The sequence below is a fragment of the Hordeum vulgare genome, chromosome 4H, assembly GCF_904849725.1.
Source record: "Hordeum vulgare subsp. vulgare chromosome 4H, MorexV3_pseudomolecules_assembly, whole genome shotgun sequence".
Classification (NCBI taxonomy): domain Eukaryota; kingdom Viridiplantae; phylum Streptophyta; class Magnoliopsida; order Poales; family Poaceae; genus Hordeum; species Hordeum vulgare.
Genome location: NC_058521.1, coordinates 338,882,501 through 338,907,612, shown reverse-complemented (window position 1 = coordinate 338,907,612; position 25,112 = coordinate 338,882,501). Strand labels below are relative to the sequence as shown.

General features: G+C 53.8%; 1 protein-coding gene across 1 annotated transcript; it reads left to right on the top strand.

Annotated features, from left to right (window-relative positions):
• Nucleotides 1-23,146: 23,146 nt before the first annotated feature.
• Nucleotides 23,147-23,470, top strand: LOC123450953 (the record flags this gene model as incomplete). The annotated part of the gene is made up of 1 exon (XM_045127968.1): nucleotides 23,147-23,470. A coding segment is annotated over exon 1 (324 nt), but the record flags the coding sequence as incomplete, so codon positions are not given.
• Nucleotides 23,471-25,112: the final 1,642 nt, after the last annotated feature.

The following is a 25,112-nucleotide window of genomic DNA, read 5'->3' as shown; positions in this document are numbered from 1 at the left end:
CAAGCATCGAGGTGCCCCGACGGAGCTGCAACATTGTGTCCAGAAGAGCAACAAGACTCATAGGGAATACATCCAGCGGTGGAACACACTACACAACACTTTTGAGAACATCATTGAGCACCATGTCGTGTGTGCTTTCAAAGAGGGAACCCTGTATGAGAGTTGATTCTCAAGTTTGGTCGATCGGGGGACCTGTCCCTTAGTCAGGCCATGGAAATCGCCAATCGGTACGCGAATGGGTAAGAGGAAGACCGCCTCCGCAGCGTCAAAGGCCGAGCCATTGAACCCCTTAGTCGGGCAACCCTGGGAAGAAACAGAAGCGAAAAGGCGACCCATCGAGCAAAGCCGAAGCAGTTGTTGTCCCAGGGTAGAGCTAGAATAAGTCCAAGAAAAAGAAGAAGGACTGGGCTTGCAAAAACAAGGCCGAGTCCAAGAGCAGCCTGTTAGATCAGCCATGTACGATTCATTCTCTCAAGGACGATGAAGGGGAGACCATCCTCGCCAAGCATACAGCTCGCGACTGCTGTCTGCTCCAGAAGGAGATGGGCAGAGAGCCCTCCGGGGACAAGGAAGATGAGGGCAACCCAACAGATGCCTCTGGGTATCCGAACATTGAGGCGACACTCATGATCTTCGCCGACGTCAAGAGCAAGAGCCATTGAAGGTTATCAATCGGGAGGTGAACATGGCAGTCCCGACTGTCTCAAAATACCTCAACTGGGCGAAGACACCTGTCACATGCCACCAGTCGGATCACCCCGCGGACATAGCCACCCCCGGGAGGCAGGCGTTGGTGGTCGATCCTGCGGTCAATGGGTTCCGACTATGGAAAGTCCTCATGGATGGTGGCAGCCGCCTCAACATCATTTACGTGGACACTCTCAAGGCCATGGACATCCCGTTGTCCCAATTGAGCAAGAATAACATGCAGTTTCATGGGGTCATCTCTGGCAAGAAGGTGGAATCACTCGGCCAGATAACTTTGAGCGCCTATTTGACACCGAGAATTTTTTTCACAAGTAGAAGTTGACCTTTGAAGTGGTTGACTTTCATAGCGCCTTTCATGCCATCCTGGGTAGGCCCGCCTACGCGTGTTTCATGGCTCTCCCATGTTACGTGTATATTAAGATTAAGATGCTAGGTCCATAAGGCGTGATCACGGTGACTAGCAATTGGAAGGTTGAAAAAGAGTGCCTCCAGCAAGGCTCTAGGCTCGCCAACGAGCAGGTCCTCGCAACCGAGCTTGATGGGTACAAGAAGGCAATGGACACCGTAGATCTTCTCAAGTCGAAGCGGCTAGCTACTGAGTCTGCTTTACAGTCGGCCGGTGAGACGAAGTAGGTACACGTCCACCCCATCGATCAGAGTGCTTTTGCAACGAACATCTCCACCTCACTCGGAGAGAAATAGGAAGCCAAGCTCATCCAGGTCCTCTGTGAGAACTGGGATATCTTTGCATGGAAGCCGTCTGACATGCTGTGGGTTCCCACGGAGCTGGCTGAGCATGGCTCCTGAGTGGACCCAAAGGTCAAGCCCGTCAAGGAACACCTGCACCGCTCCTCCGTGGAGAAGCGTAGGGCAATTAGCAAGGAGATTGCTCGGCTCCTAGCTGTCGAGTTCATCCGCAAGGTCTACCACTCCGAGGGGCTGGTGAACGTGGTCCTGGTGCCAAATAGGAACAATTCACTCCGAATGCATATTGACTTCAAGCACCTCAATCGGGGCTGCCCGAAGGACCACTTCCCCCTGCCCCGCATAGATCAAATTGTAGATTCAATTGCCGATGTGAACGCTTGTCTTTCCTAGATGCGTATTTCGGGTACCACCAGATTCAAATGTATGGACCTGACAAAATAAAAAAAGCCTTCATCAACCCATTCAGGTGTTTTTGTTACATAATGATGCCATTCAGTCTAAAAAATGGTGGAGCTACCTTCCAGCGCATGATTCAAAAATGTCTACAGGAACAGATCAGTCGGAATGTCGAAGCGTACATGGACGTCATCATGGTCAAGTCAAGGCAAGGTTCCAACCTCCTGGCCGACGTCGCCAGAACCTTAGCAAACCTACGACACTTCGGAATTAAGTTCCATCCGGCGAAATGCACCTCCCGTGTACCGGTGGGTAAGCTACTCGGTTTCCTTGTTTCCAAACGAGGTATCGATGCCAATCCCGACAATATCGGAGCCATCATCCAGATGAGACGATTGGAGCGCATCCATAATGTGTACTGGCTTACGGGCTACCTTGCGACCCTCATTCCTTCATCTCAAGACTCGGTGAGAAGGCCCTGCCTATTTACCAGTTGCTGAAGAAATCCGACAGATTCGAGTGGACCAAACAAAGCGCATGACGCATTCGACCAACTTAAAGCTCTGCTTTCCACCCAGCCGGCGTTGGCTGCTCTGAGCAGTCGGGAGCCCTTGCTCATGTACATTATTGCCACTAGCCAAGTTGTTAGCACTGTACTCATCGTAGAGTCTGATGAAGCGGGCAAAGCGTACAAGGTACAAAGGCCCATCTACTACATTTCCAAAGTGCTGACCCCTTCAAAACAAAGGTATCCACACTACCAGAAGCTGGTCTATGGGATCTACCTAACTGTGAAGGAGGTGGTCCACTATTTTCAAAATCACCCGGTCACTGATATCAGTGACACTCCCTTGGCTGAAATTCTGCACAATCGGGATGCAACCGGCCGAGTGGCCAAATGGGCGATTGATCTCCTATTGTTGGAGATCAAGTTTGAAGGCAAGAAAGCAATCAAGTATCACGCCCTTGTAGACTTTCTTGCCAAGTGGGTAGAGCAAGAGCAACCAGCTCCAGATGTCCCCGAGCATTGGACCATGTTCTTTGATGGATACAAAATGCTCCATGGCTCGGGGGCTGGAGTGGTCCTCGTTTCCCCAGGGGAGATCGACGGATCTACGTGCTCCAAATGCACTTTGATTCATCCAACAACGAGGCCAAGCACGAGGCCTTCCTATATGGGCTCCGCATGGCCATCTCACTCGGCACCCGCCGACTGATGGTTTATGGTGACTTGGATCTCATAGTCAACCAAGTAATGAAGGAATGGGACATCTGAAGCCCAACATTGACAGTCTACTGGAACACGGTCAAAAAGCTGGAGAAAAACTTTGATGGGTTGGAACTACACCATGTGCCCCGAGCCAAGAACCAAGTGGCCGACGACTTGGCAAAGATCGGGTCCACTCGTAAGATCAATACAAAGGGTGTGTTCCTCAGTCACTTACGCGCCCCTCGGTCAAGAAGGATCCCTTCACTCAAGAGCCCCCACAAGCAATCGGTTCGTCTAATCCAACTCAGATCGACATCCCTGCCGTGGTTGACCTCGTCCACTTGATGTTGGTCGTCATGCTTGAATGGACACAACCTTATCTAGCATACTTGCTCCAGTAAGAGCTTCTCGAGAACGAAGAGGAAGACTGCCAAATTGTTCGTCGGTCTAAAGCTTTCGAAGTACTCGGGGACAAACTATACAAGAAGAGCATTACAGGAGTCAGCCAAAAGTGCATCTCCCCACAGGAAGGACTACAAATCCTGAACGAGATCCACTCGGGAACCTCTGGACACCATACATCCTCTCGGACCCTGGTGGCAAGGCTTTCCAAGCAGGTTTTTATTGGCCCCAAGCTAATGAGGCAACAAGGGACTTGGTGGACTTGTGTGTCGGGTGCCAGTTCTACAAGAATCAGTCGCACAAGCCTGCATCCACACTGAATATGATTCCACTCACTTGGCCATTCTCCATATGGGGCCTCAACATGGTCGGCCCTTTGCACACCCGGACAAGCAGATTCACCCACCTGCTAGTGGTGGTGGATAAGTTCACGAAGTGGGTCGAAGTTAGACCCATCAAAAACATGGAGGCGGCGACTACCATTAGCTTCATTGGGCACATTGTCTTCAGATTCGGTGTCCCTCACGACATCATCACCGACAACGGAACCAACTTCGACTCGGATGAGTTCTACGAGTTCTGCCACTCCAGGGCACTCAGGTTAACTACACCTCTATGGTGCACCTGCAGTCGAATGTGCAGGTGGAACAGATGAATGGTGTGATACTTCCAGGATTGAAGCCCCGGCTGATGAGAGACCTCAGATATGCTGCTCACACATGGGGTTGAAGAATTACCATCCATCCTATGGGTTATGAGAACGACTCTGAACCGTTCAACTAGGCATACTCCATTCTTCATGGTGTATGGGTCGGAAGCCGTTCTACCAAGTGACTTACGTCTCAACTCTCCCCGATTGGAGCAGTACAACAAAGCTGAAGCCAAAGTAGCATGCCAAGACAATTTGGATCTTTTGGAGGAATAGAGGGAGCTAGCCCTCATTCGGTCCACGACGTACCAGCAAGACCTTCGACGCTACCTTGACAAACAAGTCAGGGGCTGAGCGTCTCAAGAGGGGGATCTGGTCCGCCGACTGGACCAACAGAAACCCCACAAGCTGACACCCCCATGGCAAGGGCCATCCGCACAATGGAGCATATCAACTGTACAACATCGATAACAACATGGAGGACCCAGAACTTGGAATGCGGGCCTGCTATGCAAGTTCTACACATAGAAATTTCCTTTTTCATTATTTTATTGAATCCGAATGATTAGAAGAATAAAGTGCTTACTTTGTTTAACTACCCACACACACTTCATTACAGTGAAACACACCCCAAGTGGGTGGAAAATCCTTCACTGCGAACCTCATTTTGCTTAAGGTAAAACCTGCCTCGAGTGCAGACAATCTCCTCACTCGAGGGCTTAGCTGCGAACCAGCTTTCACCTAAGCTAAAATTGTTCTGAATGAAACCTGCCTCGAGTGCGGACAATCTCCTCACTCGGGGGGGCTTAGCTACGAACCAGCTTTCGCCTAAGCTAAAATGGTTCTGAATGAAGACAATTCGCCTAAGTTAAAGCGGTTCCGAATGAAGGCAAGACCTTCATACGGACGCCAAGATGAACAAAACAAACATTTCTTGGTAGTGAAACTGTTTCGCCTAAGGTAAACCCTTTCCCGAGTGAGGACAACCTCCACACTCGGGGGCTTAGTTGTGAACCAGCCTTCGCCTAAGTTAAAGCGGTTCTAAATGAAGGCAAGATGTTCATTCGAACGTCAAGATGAACAAAACAAACAATTCTTGGTAGCGAACCTGTTTTTCCTAAGGTAAACCCTTCCCCGAGTGAGGACAACCTCTACACTCGGGGGCTTAGCTCCGAACCATCCTTCGCCTAAGTTAACGCGGTTCCAAATGAAGGCAAGACCTTTATTCGGACGCTAAGATGAACAACACAAACAATTCTTGGTAGCGAACCCGTTTTGCCTAAGGTAAACCATTCCCCGAGTGAGGACATCCTCCACAATCGAGGGTTTAGCTGCGAACTAGGATTTGCCTAAGTTAAAGCGGTTCCAAATGAAGGCAAGATCTCCATTCGGATGCCAAGATGAATAGGACAATCATCCCAAGCAGCGATTCCGCTTTCGCCTAGGGACAAATGATCTCGAGTTTGGAAAATCCCACACTCGGGGGCTTAGCCACGACCCAGTTTTTGCCTAAGTCACAAACAATCACTCAGGGGCTTAGATGCGAATCAGCTTTCGCCTAAGTCAAAAACAATCCCGAGTGTGGACAACTTCCACACTCGGGGACTCACACACAAACCAGTTTTTGACCGGGTATAAATGATCCCAAATAAAAACGACCAAGAAAATAAGATCCAAACTGAAATACGGATAAACGGAATCAAGTTCAGCTAAAGGTACTGTCTGATTTTGGGCTCCGCGAAACCCTAGGGATTCGAACTGACGGGCGCGCGTAGAGGCGACTCAACAGATTCGGTTTTCTAGACTCGCTACACGTTTGGCAAGGCTAGGAACTCACGCGATGGTGAGGGGAACTCAGAACACAGTAGTTTACCCAGTTTCGGGCCGCTGCGAAGCGTAAAACCCTACTCCTGCTTTGGTGGATTGCCTCTCATGGAGATTGATGAATGAGATAGTACAGTGCTCTTGAGCCTCCGGAGGCCAATTGGCTTGGTGTGTTGCTCTAGGGTTACAATGATCCAATTCCCCGCTCAGGTATCCTACCCTCTCTATTTATAGTGGAGACCAGGGTCCTCTTCCCTTATCGTAGGCGGGAAGGAATACCACAATGGCCAGTTTTGGTGGGAGACAAGGGAACATGCTTCCCCTATAAAAAGTGGTCTTCGCCTGCAAATTAACTGTTTACGCTGCAGGGAAAGGCCCGTGGTGATGTCTGCCCTTATGATGGGCGACGACGGCTCCGTTGCACTAGAAGGGAAACCTTTGGGAGATGCCTTTGGGGCCCATGTATGCTCCTGCCCTCTTTGCACCAAAAGGGGGGACTGCACGGCTCTTCCATCTGCGGCTCGCCTGCCCATCTTCTGCATCATCCTTGACTCCCGAGGCTGGTCTTTGCCTCGGAATGTCCGCCGCTCCGGAGGGGTCCTGGAGAGGCCCCTGCGAGTCTTGATTCCATTCCTCCTCGTGAGGCTTGGCCCCTCACGAGGGCCTTGCCGAGCTTGCTGGTGCTTGATCGATGTAGTGGGCCAGCCCTGGGCCGCAGATAGGCAAGTCTGGGTACCCCCGTTCCAAGGACGCCGACAGTAGCCCCGGGCCCGTGGTGCGCTCGGGCTGGCTTCCTCACGAAGCGTTGGAGGCAGCCTGAAGCGTCGCGAGCCCTAAATATCTATGGACCAGGCTTCGCACGCACCGCATAGCCCAGCGGCAACACTCCAGTTCCCGAAGCGCCCGGAGGTGCGCTTGGTCAAATTGATGTGACACCAGGATCCTGCGCCAACCATCATTGCTCTCTGGGGGCGGCACATGTACACACGCCATGCGGTCGCGTCCCCTCACAAATTGCATGGGCCCGGGAACGCGAAGGGATGCCTGCCTGCTCTGGGCTGCCTATTTAGGCCGACGAGGGTGATAAGGCTTGCATTACCTCAGTCTTCTTCACCTTCCGACTTCATCCCTCCACCCTCGCAGCATGGCACCGATGAGGAGATTCTCTGCTGCCGACAATGGGAAGGCCCCTGGTGAAAGTCTTGCTGACCTAACTAACAAGAGGGGACGAGGCCACCCTCGGAAGTACGCAACGACGTCGACACTGGCCTCCGGTGGCCGCGGCCATGGTTCCGCCTGCCCGGGGATCACCATCGGCAACCATGGCGGGGCGTCGAACGGCACGGGTGCATGTGGCGGTTGGAATGGGAGGTCGGTGATGGCCACCCGGCCGCCTCGCCCGCGACTCCACTCAGCTGATACGACGATGGAGTTCAATACGTGGGTGTACATGCCGGAGATCGCGTGGCTCCAGCTCCCAAGCTTCTTCGCGAAGGCGCTGCCGGCCGGCGGGCTTTTGGGCCTTTGGCTACAGGCAGACGGCTGCTGTGGCGGGGCGTCCTGGGTCAAGGTTGAGGTCACCCCCCGTGGCTACGTGTATCTAAACCGCGGGTGGCACGCGTTCACCCGCGCCCGAGGCTTGAAGGGGAGGTGCTACCTGCACTTCAAGTTCGACGGGGAGGCGACACTCTTTGTCAAGAACTTCGGTGTCGAGGGCGATCGCCTGGGTTGCTGCCCAGAGGACGCTGGCCGTGGCGGTCCCATGGATGAACCCGTCTTTGGCAATGGGCACCACGCCTCCGGCAACAGTGACACCCCCTCCGGGAGGAGCTCGAGTGACAGCAGCGACAGCAGGTACGACGAGCCGCCTCGCCGCCGTGCCCAAGCCTCAGGGGGAAGCCCCCAAGCGTGGCGCCTCCCGTCTGCTCCTGCGGTGCCTGTGAAGGAGGAGGAGGACATGGATTAAGTGTCGGTGTGCAGGTTCCGGGCATCGGTGGCGGCAGCCCCTCCACCGATATCTCCATCGCTACCTATCTTCTCCTTGCTTTTGACCCTGCATCCACAGGAATAGGGGTAGACTTCTTCGGGCATGTAATGGATTTTTGCGGTCGCCCCTTTTGTTAGTGATGTTGTTTTCTCTGCTGGTTTAGATACTTAGCTTGATATGCTTGCGGGGAACTTCTTTGTTGCGATGTACAACTGTGGTGTTCGTGGGGGGGGCTCGTTGGTTTGTTGGTCTTTCCCTTGCTGCAGGTGAAGTGGGTTGATGCTCTATGTCAGCTGGCCCTGGTCCCGGAAAGTTCCCTGCCGCTGTGGAGTGGGACCCATTACCAAGGTTGTTCCTCATGAGGAAAAGCCCAGGCACCGAGGAGCCAAGTGGCTTTGTGACCGATAAGGCTCTTGAGGCGCTATGCTGAGGAGCCCCCTTAGACATTCAAGCGGCTCTACATCGACAGGTTCCGGTCCCGCACATTTCCCTGCCGCGAGGCACGACTTGAAGGTCGCCCCTCATGGAACAAGGCCTTGGCAACCGGGTACCCGGTGGCTTTGCGACTGGTAAGGCTCCTGAGGCGCGATGCTCAGAACCCCCCTTAGACCTTCAAGAGGCCCTCGCAAGTTCTGCTTTTGGAGGTCCCTAATCAGCATTCAGGAAGCTCTGCGTCGGTAGGTCCCAGTCCCGCACATTTCCCCGCCGTCGTGAGGCACAACCCGTTGCCAAGGTGGTTCCTCACGGGGCCGGGCCCTGGCACCGGGGTTCCAGGTGGCTTTGTGACCGGTGAAGCTCCTGAGGTGTTATGTTCAGGAGCCCCCTTAGGCGCTCAAACTGTCCCAAGATAAACAAATGTTGTGAGGAAAAACCAAATGTAGTTCCCCTCTCCATGGTGGAGCGTCGAGCCGCGATTAGGTCTCGTGAGCGAGTGCTAGTTGGCATGAGCCTGCCGACTCGTCAATGAGTACCACAGGTGTATCCGGGCGCGAAGGCCTTGGCGAGGTGCCGGCACCGTGCCCCCAGCCCCTGCACGCGGGGTACGAGCGGGTGAGGGCAAACAGACGCACGACTTAGAGGAAAAGAGCATGCTACGAAGAATGTGGGGAAAATAAGTTTTTGCGGAAGGCTTCTTTGGAAAGGCCCAGAGTTTTGACTTTGTAAATATCATTAAATCCAAGTCAGAAAAATGCAAATGCAAGCCACGTCCGGCACCTAATCTATTCTCCACCTCCTACACCACCCAGCGTGGAGCTATCGTCTTCCACTAGGCGTGTGGTGGACCCCTTCCTCGTCCTCGGGGGCCCCTCGGCGTATACAACCTCGGCTCGTCATTACGTGAGAGTGTCACGATGGGGATGTCTCTGGGAGGTTGCGAGGATGCTTTGGCCTCACGAGCGTCCCTACCCCCGAGGCATTAGGTGCCTGATTCCGGAAATCATTGGTGGACTGTGTTGATTTCCTTCGTCTTCCCCACCAATGTGCTATGGACCCCTTCCACGTCCTCGGGGGGCCCTGGGCGTACACAACCTCGACTCATTATTACGTGAGAGTGTCATGGGCTGAAGTAGGTTCCGGAAGGATTAAAGGACGATGCAGGGTCGTTGCAGGGGCGGGCGGAGGCAGTGCACAGGCGGTGCAGAGTCGTCATGGGTAGAACTTGCGGAGGTGCTGGATGTTCCACACATTCTTGATGGGTACTCGATCTTGAGTCTCCAGACGAACAGAGCCAGGCCTGGAGACGTGGACGACCTTGAAAGGACCTTCCCACATGGGCGAAAGCTTATGCAAGCCTTCCCTGGATTGGACCCACCTAAGGGCGAGGTCGCCGACTTCGAGGGTCCTAGAGCGGATGTTGCGGCAGTGGTAGCGCCACAGGGACTGCTGGTACCTCGCGGCTCGGAGAGAGGCTCGGCGGCGCACCTCCTCTCCGAGTACGAGGTCCATCCCCCGATCAACTTCCTGACGCTCCTCATCGAATGCCAGGACGCGCGGGGAGCAGTGCTTGATTTCATGGGGAAAAACCGCCTCTGCTCCGTAGACGTGGAAGAACGAGGTCTCGCCGGTGGGCTTGGTTGCAGTGGTGCGGATGGACCACAGTACTGACGGGAGCTCATCAACCCGATCTCTACCGCAAGCCTCGAGCTTCTTCTTGAAACTCCTTACTTTGACACCCCGTAGGACCTACGCGTTGGCGCGCTCCGCCTAGCCATTGCTCCGTGGATGGGCCACCGATGCGTAACATATCTGTGTACCGAGGTTAGCACAGTAAATCTTGAAGAGCTGACTTGTGAACTGCGAACGGTTATCCATGATGATGCGGTTGGGGATGCCTAAGCGGCTCACGATGCCCTTGATGAACTTGACAGCGGACCCAACGGGGATGGTGCGCACGGGCTCCACCTCCGCCCACTTGCTGAATTTGTCGATGGCGACATAGAGGTAGCGGAAGCCCCCGACGGCCTGTGGAAAAGGCCCCAATATGTCCAGCCCCCAGACCGCAAAGGACTAGGTGAGCGGGATGGTTTGGAGGCCCTGCGCGGGCTGGTGGATCTGCTTGGCATGGAACTGACAGGCCTCGCTAGACCTGACTAACTCGGTAGCGTCGTCCAGGGCCGTGGGCCAGTAAAAACTGACCTGAACGCCTTACCTACGAGTGTGTGTGAGTGATGTTTGCAGTGCCCTCCGTGAATGTCACCCAATAGTTCGCGCCCCTGCTCCTAGCAAATGCACCATAGCACGACGTCGTTCGGGCGCCTGTGGTACAAGGCGCCGTCTCGTACGTAGTAAGCCGAGGCTTGTCGTACTACGTGTTCCGCATCCTCCTCCTTCTCCGTCAATACGCCACGGAGGAGATATGCTCCCAGTTCCTGCATCCAGTCGTCGTCTTCAGCCTCCAGGGCCAGGAGCAGTCGAGCCCTCGAGGCCTGACCACAGTCCAGAGCCCCCGAGGGTGGTGCTGGGGGAGCTCCTTCCCGCGCGGTGCCAGGTCCTCAAGTGACAGTGTCGTAGAGGGCTTGAAGAGTCTCTCCTCAAAAATGCCTAGCTCCTGAGCCTCGCGGTGTTAGGCTCTTTTGGCGATGTCATTCGCCTGCTTGTTTTCGCCCCGCGGGACGTGCTTCAGCTCCAGGCCCTGAAAACGTTTCTTGATCTTACGTACCTCCTATAGATACGCCTCGATATGCTCGTCCTCGGGTGTGTACTCCTTGTTGGAGAAGTTGACGAGGAGCTGAGAGTCGCCCATCACGGTGAGGCGATGGACCCCCAAGGCTGCCGCTGCCTTGAGGCCGGCGATGAGGCCCTCCTACTCCGCTATGTTATTGGAGACCTTCTCCCCCTTTTGGAAGTAGAGCTGCAATGCGTAGTGAAGCTTGTCTCCCATCGGGGAAGTGAGGAGGACGACAACCCCTGCTCCCATTTGCGCGAAGGCTCCGGCGAAGTGCATTGGCCATCCCTCGGGCGCCTGTGATCCGGGGCAAGTGATTGGTTCCCTTCCAGCCCCCGGTCCGGCGCGTCCATCCATTCCGCCCTGAAGTCAGCCAAGGCGGCTCCATTGATGAACCTGGTTGTGCTGAATTCGATGTTCAAGGCATGAAGATCGATGTTCCACTCAGGAACTGTTCCTGTCGCGTTTGAGTTGTGCAAGATCTTCTCCAAGGGGTAAGAGGAAATGACCTTGATCGGGTGTCCTTGGAAGTAGTGACGCAGCTTGCCCGAGGCGACGAGGAGCGCCAGAAGGAGTTTCTGCTGCATGGGGTAGCGTGAGCAGGCATCCCGCAGTACCGTGCTGACGAAGTACACAGGGTGCTCGATGAGGATGCGACCGCCCGGGATGTCGTGATCCTTGGTGGCTTCAGGAGGTTGGGACGCTACGTCGTCCGGAGGGAAGGCCGGGGCCTTGGGAGAAATGCTCTTCAAGTCCTGATTCGCTAGTCTGGACCTCGGGTCCCTCCACTTGTGTGGGAGTTGGAGCTTGCGTGTCGCGTGAGCCCTCTGGAGCATAGGGCGAGGGCCCGCTTTGGCCTTGCAAAGTAGCGCCCTTCACGGATCATCCTCCCTTAATGCCACCAAAGCGGCGCTTGCAGAGTGTGGGGTGGCAGCAAGGTACAGAACCAGGGGCTCCCGAGGGCGAGGCGCCACCATAACCGGTGGGCTCGTGAGGTAACACTTGAGCTCTTCGAAGTCAGCGTCGGTCTCTGGGGTCCACTCGAAGGGACCTTCTTTTTCATGATCTTGAAGAAGGGCAGTGCCCTCTCACCAAGCTTGGAGATGAAACATCCCAAGGAGGTGACACCCTACAAGCTTCTGCATTTCCTTGAGGGTTGTGGGTGCGCTCATCTTGTTTATGGCATTTACCTTTACTGGGTTTGCCTCAATTCTCCGGTGCGACACCACGAAACCAAGTGGCTTGCCTGATGGGACTCCGAATACACACTTCTCGTGATTGAGCTTCAGGTTCACCTCCCGGAGGCTGGCGAAGGTCTCTTCCAGATCCTCCACCAGGGTTTTGGCTTGCCTTGACTTGACCATGATGTCATCGACGTAGGCTTCCGCATTCCTCCTGAGCTGCGGCCCCAAGGAATGTGCATCAACCGCTGGAAGGTCGCCCCGGCGTTCCGCAGCCCGAAAGGCATACAGTCATAGGAGTACACCCCGCATGGAGAGAGGAAGGTCGTCTTCTCCACATCCTCCACGACCATCTTGATCTGGTGGTAGCCCAAGAAAGCATACAAGAAGCACAGAAGGTCACATTCCGCGGTGGAGTCCACGATCTGGTAAATACGCGGTAGCAGGAACGGGTCCTGAGGGCAGGCCTTGTTATGGTTTGTGAAGTCAACGCACATGCGCTCCTTCCCACACTTCTTCAGGACAACCACCAGGTTTGCCACCCACTCTGGGTAGCGCACCTCCCTGATGAGTCTTGCTTCCTTCAGCTTCTGCACCTCCTTAGCTATGAAGGCCTGCTTCTTCGGAGCCTGTCTCCTTGCCTTCTACTTCACCGTACGTGCGTTTGGGCATACCATGAGGTGGTGCTCGATGACTTCCGTGGGACCCCCACAAGGTCGGATGCACTCCACGCAAACGCGCTCTTGTTCACCCTGAGGAAGTCCACCAATGCCTTCTCTTGGTCTTGGGAAAGATTCACGCCGATGGTGAAGGCGGGGGTCAGGCTCCCTTCGTCCATCGACACTTGCTTCCTTTTTGCCTGATCCGGGGAAAACAACTGCTTCTTCTTCGCGGGCGCGATGTTGAGGGCGTATCCTAGGTCCCCCGCCACACGTGCCTTGCCCTTGGAGTCGGCACGTGTTGTGGCCATGACCTTGCGGGATAACCCGAGCACCCGTGAGGCGTCCATGATGTCCCCCACGATGGTAAGCATGTTGCCGCTCCCTGGCATCTTGACGATGTTGTAGCCCGGGTGCGTCGGTGCCATGAACTGTGCGAGGGCGGGTAGCCGAGTATGGCATTGTATGTAAGGTGGATGTGAGCGACGTCGAAGTCGATCTGCTCGGTGTGGAAGTTGGAGCGAGTGCCGAACGTGACAGGGAGCCAGATCCATCCGATGGGGACGACGGATCCGGCCACGATCCGAGAGAAGGGCTTCGAGGGGGCGAGCTGCTCACGGGGCAACCGGAACGCGTCGAAGGCCTCCACCGAGATGATGTTGAGGCCCGCGCCGCCGTCGATGAGGGTCTTGGAGACAGCCACGCCGTAGATGATCGGCGTGCACAGCATGCGAAGCGCCCCGACAACCGTCGTGGCTTTAGGGTGGTAGTCGGGGCCGAAGGTGATGTCGACCTCCGGCCACATGCGGTGTTCCTGGGACTCGAGCCTCAGGCATCCCCCCCCCCCCCCCGCGCGATGTAGGAAACGCTTGACTTGGTGGCTCGAAGGTGGCGCCTACGATCCGCCGAGGATGCACGTGACTACAGGGCGGCCCTGCCTGCCGGGACGCTGCCCGCCGCCGCGGGCCGGCGGTTGTCGATGGTTGCACTTGCCATAGTGTTGCCGAGCCGAGATCTGGTTCCTGCTGTTGGCGTGGAGGCTCCGACACGCGCCCCCTACCTGGCGCGCCAAATGCTGGATTTCGGGCTCCACAAGACACTAGGGATTCGAACTCAGGGGTTCGCAGAGGCCACTCAACAGATTCGGTTTTCCAAACTCGCTACGCGTTTGGCAATGCTAGGAACTCACGTGATGGTGACGAGAACTCAGAACATAGTAGTTTACCCACGTTCGGGCCACTCCGAACTGTAAAAGCCTACTCCTGCTTTGGTGGATTGCCTCTCACGGAGGTTGATGAATGAGATAGTACAGTGCTCTTGAGCCTCCGGAGGCCAATTGGCTTGGTGTGTTCCTCTAGGGTTACGATGATCCAATGCCCCTCTCAGCTATCCTACCGTCTCTATTTATAGTGGACGCCAGGGTCCTCTTCCCTTATCGTAGGCGGGAAGGAATCCCATAACGACCAGTTTCGGTGGGAGACAAGGGAACATGCTTCCCCTGTCAAAAGTGTTCTACTCTTGCAAAGTAACTGTCCGCGCTGCACAGAAAGGCTTGTGGTGACGTATGCCCTTCTTACGGGCGGAAACGGCTTCGTTGCACTAGAAGGGAAACCTTTGGGAGATGCCTTTGGGGCCCATGTACGCTCCTTCCCTCTTTGCACCAAAAGGGGGGACTGCATGGCTCTGCCATCTGCGGGTCGCGTGCTCACCTTCTGCGTCATCCTTGACTCCCGAGGATGGGCTTTGCCTCGGAATGTCTGCCACTCCGGAGGGGTCCTGGAGAGGGCCATACGGGCCTTGATTCCATTCCTATTCATGAGGCATGGCCCCTACAGGTACGCAAAAGAAAGGGCACACATGCCACTCAAAGTCCGGTGTTACATAAAATCACTCAGCTTCCCGAGGCCAATTAAAGCTTAAGTGTTTTTCCTTCGAGCATCACTCGGAGGCCGAAGATTCCACTGCTTCCACGAAGGTGTCAAGATTGATTCCCTCTGGGATTGGTGTGACAGTCGCCATGAACATATCCATGAAGTCTTCAAACTTGGCACTTTTGCGGTTGATGACCCGAAGATTCTTCACCTTCTCTTCATCCACACCCTTGCAATGGATGTAGACGAGTGAAAGGGCAATGTCAGCTCCAACCCTTGTCAATGAATTCTTCCACGACTTTGAGTTCACACGGTTTACAATGGACTGGGCATCCTTCACAGGAGCATATTCAGGGGCTTTATCCTGGTCAATCTCCCCAACGACCGACTGAAGCAGCTTGAAACAAGCCAGTACATAATCAACACGATCCTCCAGTGTGAGGAGAGACAAAGCATCACTGTCCTTCAGAAGCCCTCTCTTGGGATCAAGCTCCTTCTCTATTCACGTCGTTTGTTTGTCAACATCGGCGGCAAAGGCTTGTTTCCCACTCGGAAATTTTGGAGCAATCATGGGGAAGTATTCGGACACTCGACATACCTTTGAGCTTCTCACAGAATTCCATGCTGAATTCCTGGACGAACTTCTCCAACTTAGCTTTCTTGGCAGTGGCTTTCTCGAGGTTGGTTTCCCACTCGGCGTAATGCTTCTTCAGCTCGGCAAGCTTCGCCGCGGTCTTCTTCGCACTGGCCTTCATAAGCCGATTCTCTACCTCCAAAGTACCAACCGTCTTGAGCTTGGCCTCAGCCGCATGGGTCTTTATCTTGGCATCCTTCCAAGCATATGCGAGTTCTTCATCCCTCTTCTTGAGGGAATCCTTCATGATCATTAGAGAAATGGAATTCTTCAGCCTCTCAAAAAGGCGATCTCACAGGCCAGCCTGTCGGATAAGAAAAGATGACCTAATGGAGCATCAGTTGGATGGTGAGGACATACTTTCAGTTGTTCGCTTTTCCTACTCGAGTCGCTTGTTCTTGGCTTTCTCTGCATCGGGGATCCGTTGGAGTTGCTACAACTCTTTTTCTATGGCATAATCGCGGCCCATGGGCCCACAAGCAGTCTGCAGTCAACAAATACAAGTAAGACATAACATAATGTCGCGATTCTAAGACTACCGCCAACTGCCACAGTCGATGGTAGCCTCCGGGACTACACTCACTCGGTGTGGTCCACGCGCCCCCACTAGAATGATAGAGGATAAAAGACCCGTACCCGACCGACCTCTATCAATCAAAAGAAAGAAAGTGAAACTATTGCCGACTGCTCCAGTCGACAGTAGCCTCGGGGACTACACCCAGTGGGTGCTCTCAGCACGCCCCCACTGGAAAGATGGAAGAAATAAAAGTGCTCCGTACCCTACTAGACTCTATCGAACATACAAAGAAAAAAGACTACATCTGACTAACCTGATCGACAGTAGCCTCGGGGACTACACCCAGTGGGTGTGCTGAGCGTGCTCCCACTGAAAGCAAACACCCAGCGGGTGTGCCTCTAGGCATGTCCACTCGAGATTCCTACTAAGTAAGAGATTCAAAAAGAAATACGTGCATAAATGACTTACCTGAATGTTCTTTTTCACAGCTTCATTTGCGTCGTACGCCTCCTTCAATCACCCTACCATCATGTCCAGCTGAGCCAAGGCCTCCTTGCGCGCCCCCTCTTGGTACTCCGGGGTATGTTGGAGCTGGAAGATATTGCGATCTTTGGGGACACACGATGAAGTAGTCAGCGAATATAGTCCGAGTGACGCCCCAGCCGAGGTGGCCTCATGCACCATGGGAGTCTTGGCCTTGACGCTCACTCGGCTGGGAGTCGGAGCCCACTTCATTACTTCTTAAACTACGGAGGGGACGTCAGCGTCGAGTTCAACCACGTCATGCGGCTCTGCATATGTCCACAAGACAGTGAAAAGGCCACTCGTATATCCAAAGCCCGAATTTTTAATGAATCGCCAGAAAATCTCAAGGGTTACCTTTAGATGAAGCGCCATCAACGTCGGCTCTACCATTGTCAGACGTCTTGGGATCCAGTGAAGTAGTCGAAGTATCAGGCCTACAGCAGAAACAAAAAAACCCGATCATCACTCGTAAGACATTGCTCAAACTGGGACGAACCACTCGATAAAGGTACTTACGCCGAAGCCACATACACATCGACCTAGATGCGCGACAGAATGACCTTATGAGGTTTGGAGCTCGTGATCTTGGGTTACTTGGCGGCCTGCTCCGGCAGTGCCTCGGGCTCGCTTCGACCTCGCTTGGAGCTGCGAGTCGGCATTGCTGACGCACTCGGCTTCGCCGTCGATGGAGTTTTCAGGGCACGTGCGCGGACTCCAGGGTCCTAGCACGGATTGGAACGGGTCTCGACCAAAACTTCGTCAAACGAAGAAGATTCTGCCTCGTCTCCATGCTCCTCCTTGCTCTCCTCCGCCTCGTCATCGTCACCCTCATCATCTTCGTCGTCCTCCAAACCCTTCGAGTGCTCGATGTATTGGTTTTCAGTGTCACTCTCCACGTCAATGGGCGAGCCGTCAACTGCCGGTATGGAACTGAGCAGCCCTGTAAAAGCATGTGAATGATGGAAGCAAAATCACAAATGGGAGTTGGAACAACGAAGAAATTCACTCGGTAACAGATGCTCCATGGCTCACCTCATTCGGCTGATGATCCGCCCAGAAAGGAGGCAACTTCCCGGATCCCATGGGATTATCCCTCACTGGGGTAATAACCTTGAGTTTATTCTCCAGCGCCTCTTCCCCGTTCTCCTTAGGATGGACTCGAGTCGGATCATCCGACCCTTCATATTTCCACATTGGATGGATTCTGTCCTGAAGAGGCTGGATCCTACACTGGAAGAAAACCTCCAGGAGGTCCATCCCATTCACACCCTTCCGGATCAAGGCAACTACCGCTATCATCAAGATGTGTGCATCGGTCTTCTTCTCCTTGGCGAAGGTCAAGGTAGGAGCCGGGTGGATTCTATCAACAGTATAGGGCGGGAGGCCCGAATGACCCTCGCCAATGTCTGGGCAATAAAACCAAGAATCCTTCCAGTTCTACACCGAGTCTGGGAAACTCATATGGGGGAAGCTACTCTTACTCCTGAGCTGAATGCCTAAGCCACCCCAAAGCTGCGCCACATTGGTTCTCCCCCCCCCCCACCCGACGAGGAGGATTTCTTCACGGTCGTCACTTGACACATGAACAGGCGCTTGAACAAACCCCAATGTGGGTGACACCCGACGAAATTCTCGCATAGGGACACAAATGAGGGTAGATACGAGACATCATTGGGGGGAAGGTGGTCGAGCTGAGCCCCGAAAAAACCAGGAAACATTCGGAAAAAAGGATGCGAAGGCAAAGAAAAACCTCTCTCAATGTGGGAGACCAAGAGAACTCACTCGTCATCCTGAGGCGCTCGTTCTAGCTCGTCATCCTCGGGCAGTCCCCAGCTAGCGTCAGCGACCAGGCCTTCACCCTCCAGCTCCAACGGCGGCCCCTCTGAGACTCGGGACGACATCCAGTCGACCTGGATCAATCCTCGTGGGAGCGCTCCAGCGCTCGAAGAAGATCCATGCGACCCTTTCTTGGCCTGCTCAGCCTTTGTCGCGCTCCCTTCACCATGTCGGGTGGCAGAGAAGTCAGGGCTGGGAATCATCGGCGGCAGCCGTAAGTTCTTGGCTTTGGTGGCAAGAGGAGGACGTGGAGATGGAAATGACCTGATTCTGAGGCGTGGTCTCCTCTGCCTTCCACCTTGCGCCTTAAATACCCAACGGGGAGATACCCAATCGAGTACATCGCCGTCCCATGGAAGATCTGAAGTATCTAGAGGATGGCACACAGTGTAGCATGACAGTGACATCATAGGTGCGGAAATCAGGGCATCACCCCACTACTTCCACTATGTGTGTCTCTGCCGAAACCACTGCCCACGTGCACTGCCTCAATTCAAAAGTTGTGAAAAAAACTGTCCCACGTCATATCCCAAATAGATTCCATACCCACGACGTGTGACGAGGTGAGCCGAATGTTCTTTTCGCTCGTCCCCCCACGAGACCCCAATCATTTGGGAAACCAGTGAGGACGACCTGATCGTCCCTTCCTCAATGCAAGTGTGGATCTGTCCCAACTCTCTGATTGGGCATGCAGAATTCAGAGCTCTTGTTCGCCCAACTCATGGAATCTATCTACCCGAAAGATAGTCGATCACTACTGAATACGGGCATACCTGTATGACCAGCAGTCGGAATTCGTCACTCTTGAATCCATGGAGATTTGTTGAGGGTCTGAATGATGCAGCCCCGAGCTACGGCTAAAGCATCTCCAAAACACCAGAGACGTCTAAGGAAGTCACTCACTCGGTGTGCAAAACCTCAACTGATTCGGGGGCTACTGATTGGGTTGTACATTAGGGGTAGGCCAACGGGCCTACTTTCCTAGGCCCACCGAGGACCCTTTACAAACATAAGTGTCCTTAAAGTCATCGGTGTAGCCTCTACCTCACTCGGTACAAAATACCATCATTCGGCCTGCTCGGAGTCAGTCGGATAGCATTGTATCATTCGTATGCATCCTGGCACTCGGACCATAGCAAGGTGAAGGCACCGAAGAGGCTCCAACGGATAAGGACTTAATCCATCACATGATGTGCAGTGAAGACCTAGGTTACCAGTAACACCAAGAGTTATAGCTTCCGTTTCTAGTAACTTCCCTATTTATTAGCATCAACTCACCTTGTAATGAAGCTCGGCCGGTTGTGCCATGTACTATATAAGCCACTCTCGGGCTCCAGATCAAGGGTACAACACCTTGTAATCTTTCATACCCCATAAGAAAACATCAGCCTCAGGGCTCGAGAGTAGATCTATTACCACATTCGAGTGGGGCATGAACTCGTACATCCGCGTGTACCCGATGTGCCTAGTTAGACTTCGCCCCTTGGTTCATACCCCTAGGTGCTATTATCAGGGTCATTCCCACGACATAATCCATGTGAAAATTAAAATCATGATGACAAGTTTCATAGATATCCTTATTGTTTATAACATAAATGTCATCATAATAATCATCATAGGTAGGAGGCATTATTTCATCATAATAAATTTGCTCATCAAAACTTGCGGGACTAAATATAGCATCTCATTGAATATAACATCCATAACGTTGTGGCTTTGCATATCGTTTGCATCATGAATATTCAAAAAATTCATACCAATAATTTGCTATCATGCTAATCATTCAAGTATTTCACATTAAGTATTTTCATAAATTCTTCCTCTAGTAATTGAGCACAATTTTCCGAACCATCATTTTCACGAAAGACATTATGAAGATGAAGCAAATGAGGCAACCTAAATTCCATTTTTTGTAGTTTTCTTTTCTAAAACCAAGCTAGTGAAAAACAAGAAACTAAAAGACTTAATTGCAAGATATAAATGTATACCTTCAAGCACTCACCTCCCCGTCAATAACGCCAAAAAAGAGCTTGATGTCTACTACGCAACTTTATTCTTGTAGACTATGTTGGGCCTCCAAGCGCAGAGTTTTGTAGGACAACGTCAAATTTCCCTCAAGTAGATGACCTAAGGTTTATCAATCCCTGTGATGGGGTTATAGTCCTAGGGTAGGGTCATAGGCCTACCCTATAAGTCCTACCCAAGGACTACCCTTCATAAGGGATAAGGCCCTTAGTCAGTTCCGACTGAATTACGGACTTCCCATCATCCAGTCGGTGACAAATCCTCCAGCACCCAGTCGGAGATGAGTATTCGGAGTGTATCAAACTAACCGACTGGATTCCACTCTGTGCATCGTAACCCCCCTGGAGGGAAACGGTCATACGTTTCCATATGCCTTTATTAGCATTTAAGACGTATGTTACTTGTAACGTAGGCATTTATTCGCCACTACTCTACCCCTGTGCACGGAACCGTTGTGAAGGGCAGTGCACTCTATATAAGCCACCCTTCCCCACTCGTGTAGGGGTTAGCAATTCACTGTAATCCATATTCCACTCGACAACAAGCTCCCAGAGCACTGAGACGTAGGGCTATTACCTCCACCGTAGAGGGGCCTGAACTCATACAACCTCGTCGTAGCTAAAGCTCTGCCCATCCTTTCGTACCCTACACATCTACTGTCAGACTTATACCCACGACAGTTGGCGCCCACCTTGGGGCAGGCGTCTAAGCGACTTCCGGTGAGTTTGCGACTACATCTTTTCATCATGTCATCCGGTGGAGATTTGAGCATGGGTCACGAGATCCTCTTCGGTCCTCTCTCCTTCATCGTCGACGATTCGGCATGGCTCCGGGATGCCCCTCTCGACGTCGAGGCACTCCCTAGCCGCGGGGCTACGCACTTCCGTGCCGGCGCCCGCGGTATTCTTCTTCTCTAGCAATCGGCTCCGGTGTCGACCTGTGCCGTCATCGCGCGCCGCAACAAGCGGTCCCGCCGTCCGCGGCTCCAACGTTGGGTGCAACACGCCCAGGCGCGTCAGAAGCGTCCTCGCAAGTGGCGGTCCTAGAGTCGGTTGTGGTTGCACCGCCGTCCCAGCACTCGGACTCAGTTCCGACTGAGTTTCCTTCCGAGTATTTGGGTCACGGACCTGCAGCTGAAGTGCACATGGCCAACTCCCATGAAAGTCCCCGCCAATCTGGCCGAAACGAGCACGAAGTCGGCGAAACATTCGGCGCTTGCCGTCATCCCTGCCGTTCTGCGAGTCGGCACACTCGACGGAGCAACGTGGAGGTGTATCGCACGCCCGTCCTCAACCTGGCTGTCGCCGCCAAGATAGCCGATTCTCTCCAGCCGACTGATTCAGAGGCTGGCAGAGGGATCGAGAAAATCCGTGCCCTGCTGCACACGGCGCAGCAGCAAAATTCGGCGGTCTCCCAGTCGCACAACAGGGTCCACAATAGTTCTGTTCATGCGAACACGCATCGATCAGTTCATAGCCCTGGTTCTCATCAGCGACACAGGGGAGGCAACCGTTCCATAAATCCCGAAGATCGTCACCGTTCACGCACCCCTCCGCAGGGTGGGCCCTACGGGCCCCGACATCATGATGATCGGCGTTCAGTCGGTGACACGTACGATCCAAGGCCCGACGCGAGAGGGCATATCGCCCAGCTGAGGGTCGACAGGGGCCGAGCCCACCGCGATGGTCAGGATATGGACCATCCGAGTGGAAGCAGGACCATCGTCTCTGGTCCCGAGTGTTTCAGTCGAGCCATCCGGTCGGCTGACATCCCTCCCAACTTCCGATTGGCGACGGGGATCGGCAAGTTTACACGAGAGTCCAAGCCAGAAACGTGGCTGGACGACTACCGAGTGGCAGTCCATATCGGAGGAGGGGACGACCACGTCGCCATGAAGCACCTCCCTTTGATGCTCGACGGCTCGGCACGAGCGTGGCTGAACCAGTTGGCTCCCTCAAGTATCTACAGTTGGGCAGATCTGGCCCGAGTCTTCATCAGGACCTTCGAAGGAACGTGCAAGCGCCCTGCTGGCCTCGTGGAGCTCCAGCACTGTGTCCAGAAGCAGAATGAACCCCTGCGCGATTTCATTCAGCGTTGGACAACCCTCTACCACACGGTGGAGAACGTCACAGAGCACCAAGCAGTCTGCGCCTTCAAGGCAGGCGTGCGGTACAGAGATCTGTACCTGAAGTTTGGTTGAACCGGCGACATCTCCATGAGCAAGATGATGGAGATAGCGGCACGCTATGCAAATGGCGAAGAAGAGGACCGCATCCGTAGCGGCAAGCACAAAGCAGTCGCCGATGGAGATGGGAATAACACTCGGAAGCAGAAGCAGAAAGCTCCGTCCACTCCGCAGGCGGAAGCCGCAACTATTACCAATGCCAAGTTCAAAGGCAAGGGGAAGGCTCAATTCACCCCCAAGAAGAAGCAGTTCAGCAACCCCATCCTGGACCAGCCATGTCCGGTCCACACGAAGATGGATGAAGAGGGCAACGCCATATATCCGAAGCACACCACTCGGCAATGTCGCCTCCTGATCCAAGGGTTCGGCGAAGGGCAACCGAGTGAAAAGGGCAATGAACAAGATGAGGAGGACAAGGAGGATCCATTCCCCCAAGTCCATGAAACACTGATGATTTTTGCTGACGTTGAAAGCAAGAGTCGACTGAAGCTGGTGAATAGGGAGGTGAACATGGCCACGCCGACCAACCCCACGTTCCTCAAATGGTCTCAGACTGCGATCACCTTTGACCAGTCAGATCATCCAGCACACGTACCCACCCCACGGAGGCAGGCTCTGGTCGTCGACCCGGTGGTGGAAGGAGTCCGACTGCGCAAAGTCCTCATGGACGGCGGTAGTGGCTTGAACATCATGTACGCCGACACTCTCAAGGGGATGGGCATTCCGATGTCCAAACTCAGCGAGAGCAGCATGCAGTTCCATGGAGTCGTCCCTGGACGAAAGGCCAAGTCACTCGGCCAGATCGCGTTGGACGTTGTCTTCGGCTCCAACAAGAACTTCCGCAAGGAAAAGTTGACGTTCGAGGTGGTGGACTTCCAGAGTGCGTACCACGCGATTCTGGGCCGCCCGGCGTATGCACGTTTCATGGCCCATCCATGTTACGTGTACCTGAAGCTGAAGATGCCAGGCCCGAAAGGTGTGATCACTATCACAGGCAATCGGCAGCAGGCCGAGGAGTGTCTGCAGCAAGGATCGAGGATCGCCGATTAGCATATGGCTGTCCTCGAGCTTGACGAGTACAAGAAGACAGTCGACCCTGTTGACCTGATGCGTTCGAAGAAGCCAGCTTCGGAGTCCGCATTCCAGTCGGCGGGAGAGACGAAGAAGGTCACCATCCACCCGACGGACGACACCGCTACCCCGACGAACATCTCCACCACTCTCGATCCTAAATAGGAAGCCGAGCTCATCCAATTCCTCCGTGAGAACTGGGACATCTTCGCATGGAAGCCCTCTAACATGCCAGGTGTACCCAGGGAGTTGGCTGAGCACCGACTGCATGTGGATCCTGCCGCTCGGCCTGTCCGAGAACGCCTACGTCGGTCCACCGCGCACAAGAGGAAGGCAATCGGAGAAGAGGTGGCCAAGCTTTTGGCAGCCAACTTCATTCGCGAGGTACACCACTCCGAGTGGCTCGCCAATGTTGTCATGGTGCCCAAGAAGGACAAGTCGCTCGGAATGTGCATCGACTTCAAGCATCTCAACAAGGTCTGCCCGAAAGACCATTTTCCGCTCCCCCGCATCGATCAAATTGTTGATTCGACTGCGGGTTGCGAGAGTTTGTCATTTCTTGATGCCTACTCGGGCTATCATCAGATCCGTCTGTATGGCCCCGATGAATTAAAAACAGCCTTCATCACCCCATTCGGGTGCTTCTGCTACATCACTATGCCATTTGGTTTGAAGAATGCAGGAGCAACCTTTATGCGCATGATCCAAAAATGCCTCCTCGACCAGATCGGTCGGAATGTGGAGGCGTATATGGACGATATCGTAGTAAAGTCACGCAAAGGTTCCGACCTGCTGACTGACTTGGCAGAAACATTCGCCAACCTTCGTAGGTACGATATCAAGCTCAACCCAGCCAAGTGTTCATTCGGTGTTCCCAGCGGAAAGTTACTCGGTTTCTTCGTTTCCGAACGAGGGATCGATGTCAACCCCGAAAAGATCGGGGTCATCGTCCGAATGGAGCGGCCGGTCAGAATACACGATGTTCAAAGGCTCACAGGTTGCCTAGCGGCTTTGAGTAGGTTTATCAGTCGACTCGGCGAGAAGGCGCTTCCTCTGTACCGACTCATGAAGAAATCAGATACTTTCAAGTGGACAGACGAAACCCAAGTCGCATTCGATGACCTCAAAGTCCTACTTTCCACCTAGCCGGTTCTTACTGGTCCGCTCAGTAAAGAGCCCCTTCTTCTGTACATCGCGGCTACAAATCAAGTCGTCGGCACTGTTCTCACAGTCGAACGAGAAGAAGAAGGCAAAGCATACAAGGTTCAGCGGCCAGTGTATTATGTCTCCGAAGTCCTGACTCCTTCCAAGCAGAGGTATCCCCACTATCAAAAACTTATCTATAGGATTTACATGAATGCGAAGAAGGTAGCTCATTATTTCCAAGACCACTTGGTGTCTGTCGTTTCTGATGCTCCGTTGTCGGAAATCCTCCACAATCGGGACGCATCGGGCCGAGTGGCGAAATGGGCAATGGAGATGTTGTACTGCGACATCAAGTTCGAGGCCAAGAAAGCTATAAAGTCTCAAGCTCTGGCTGACTTCATAGCAGAATGGG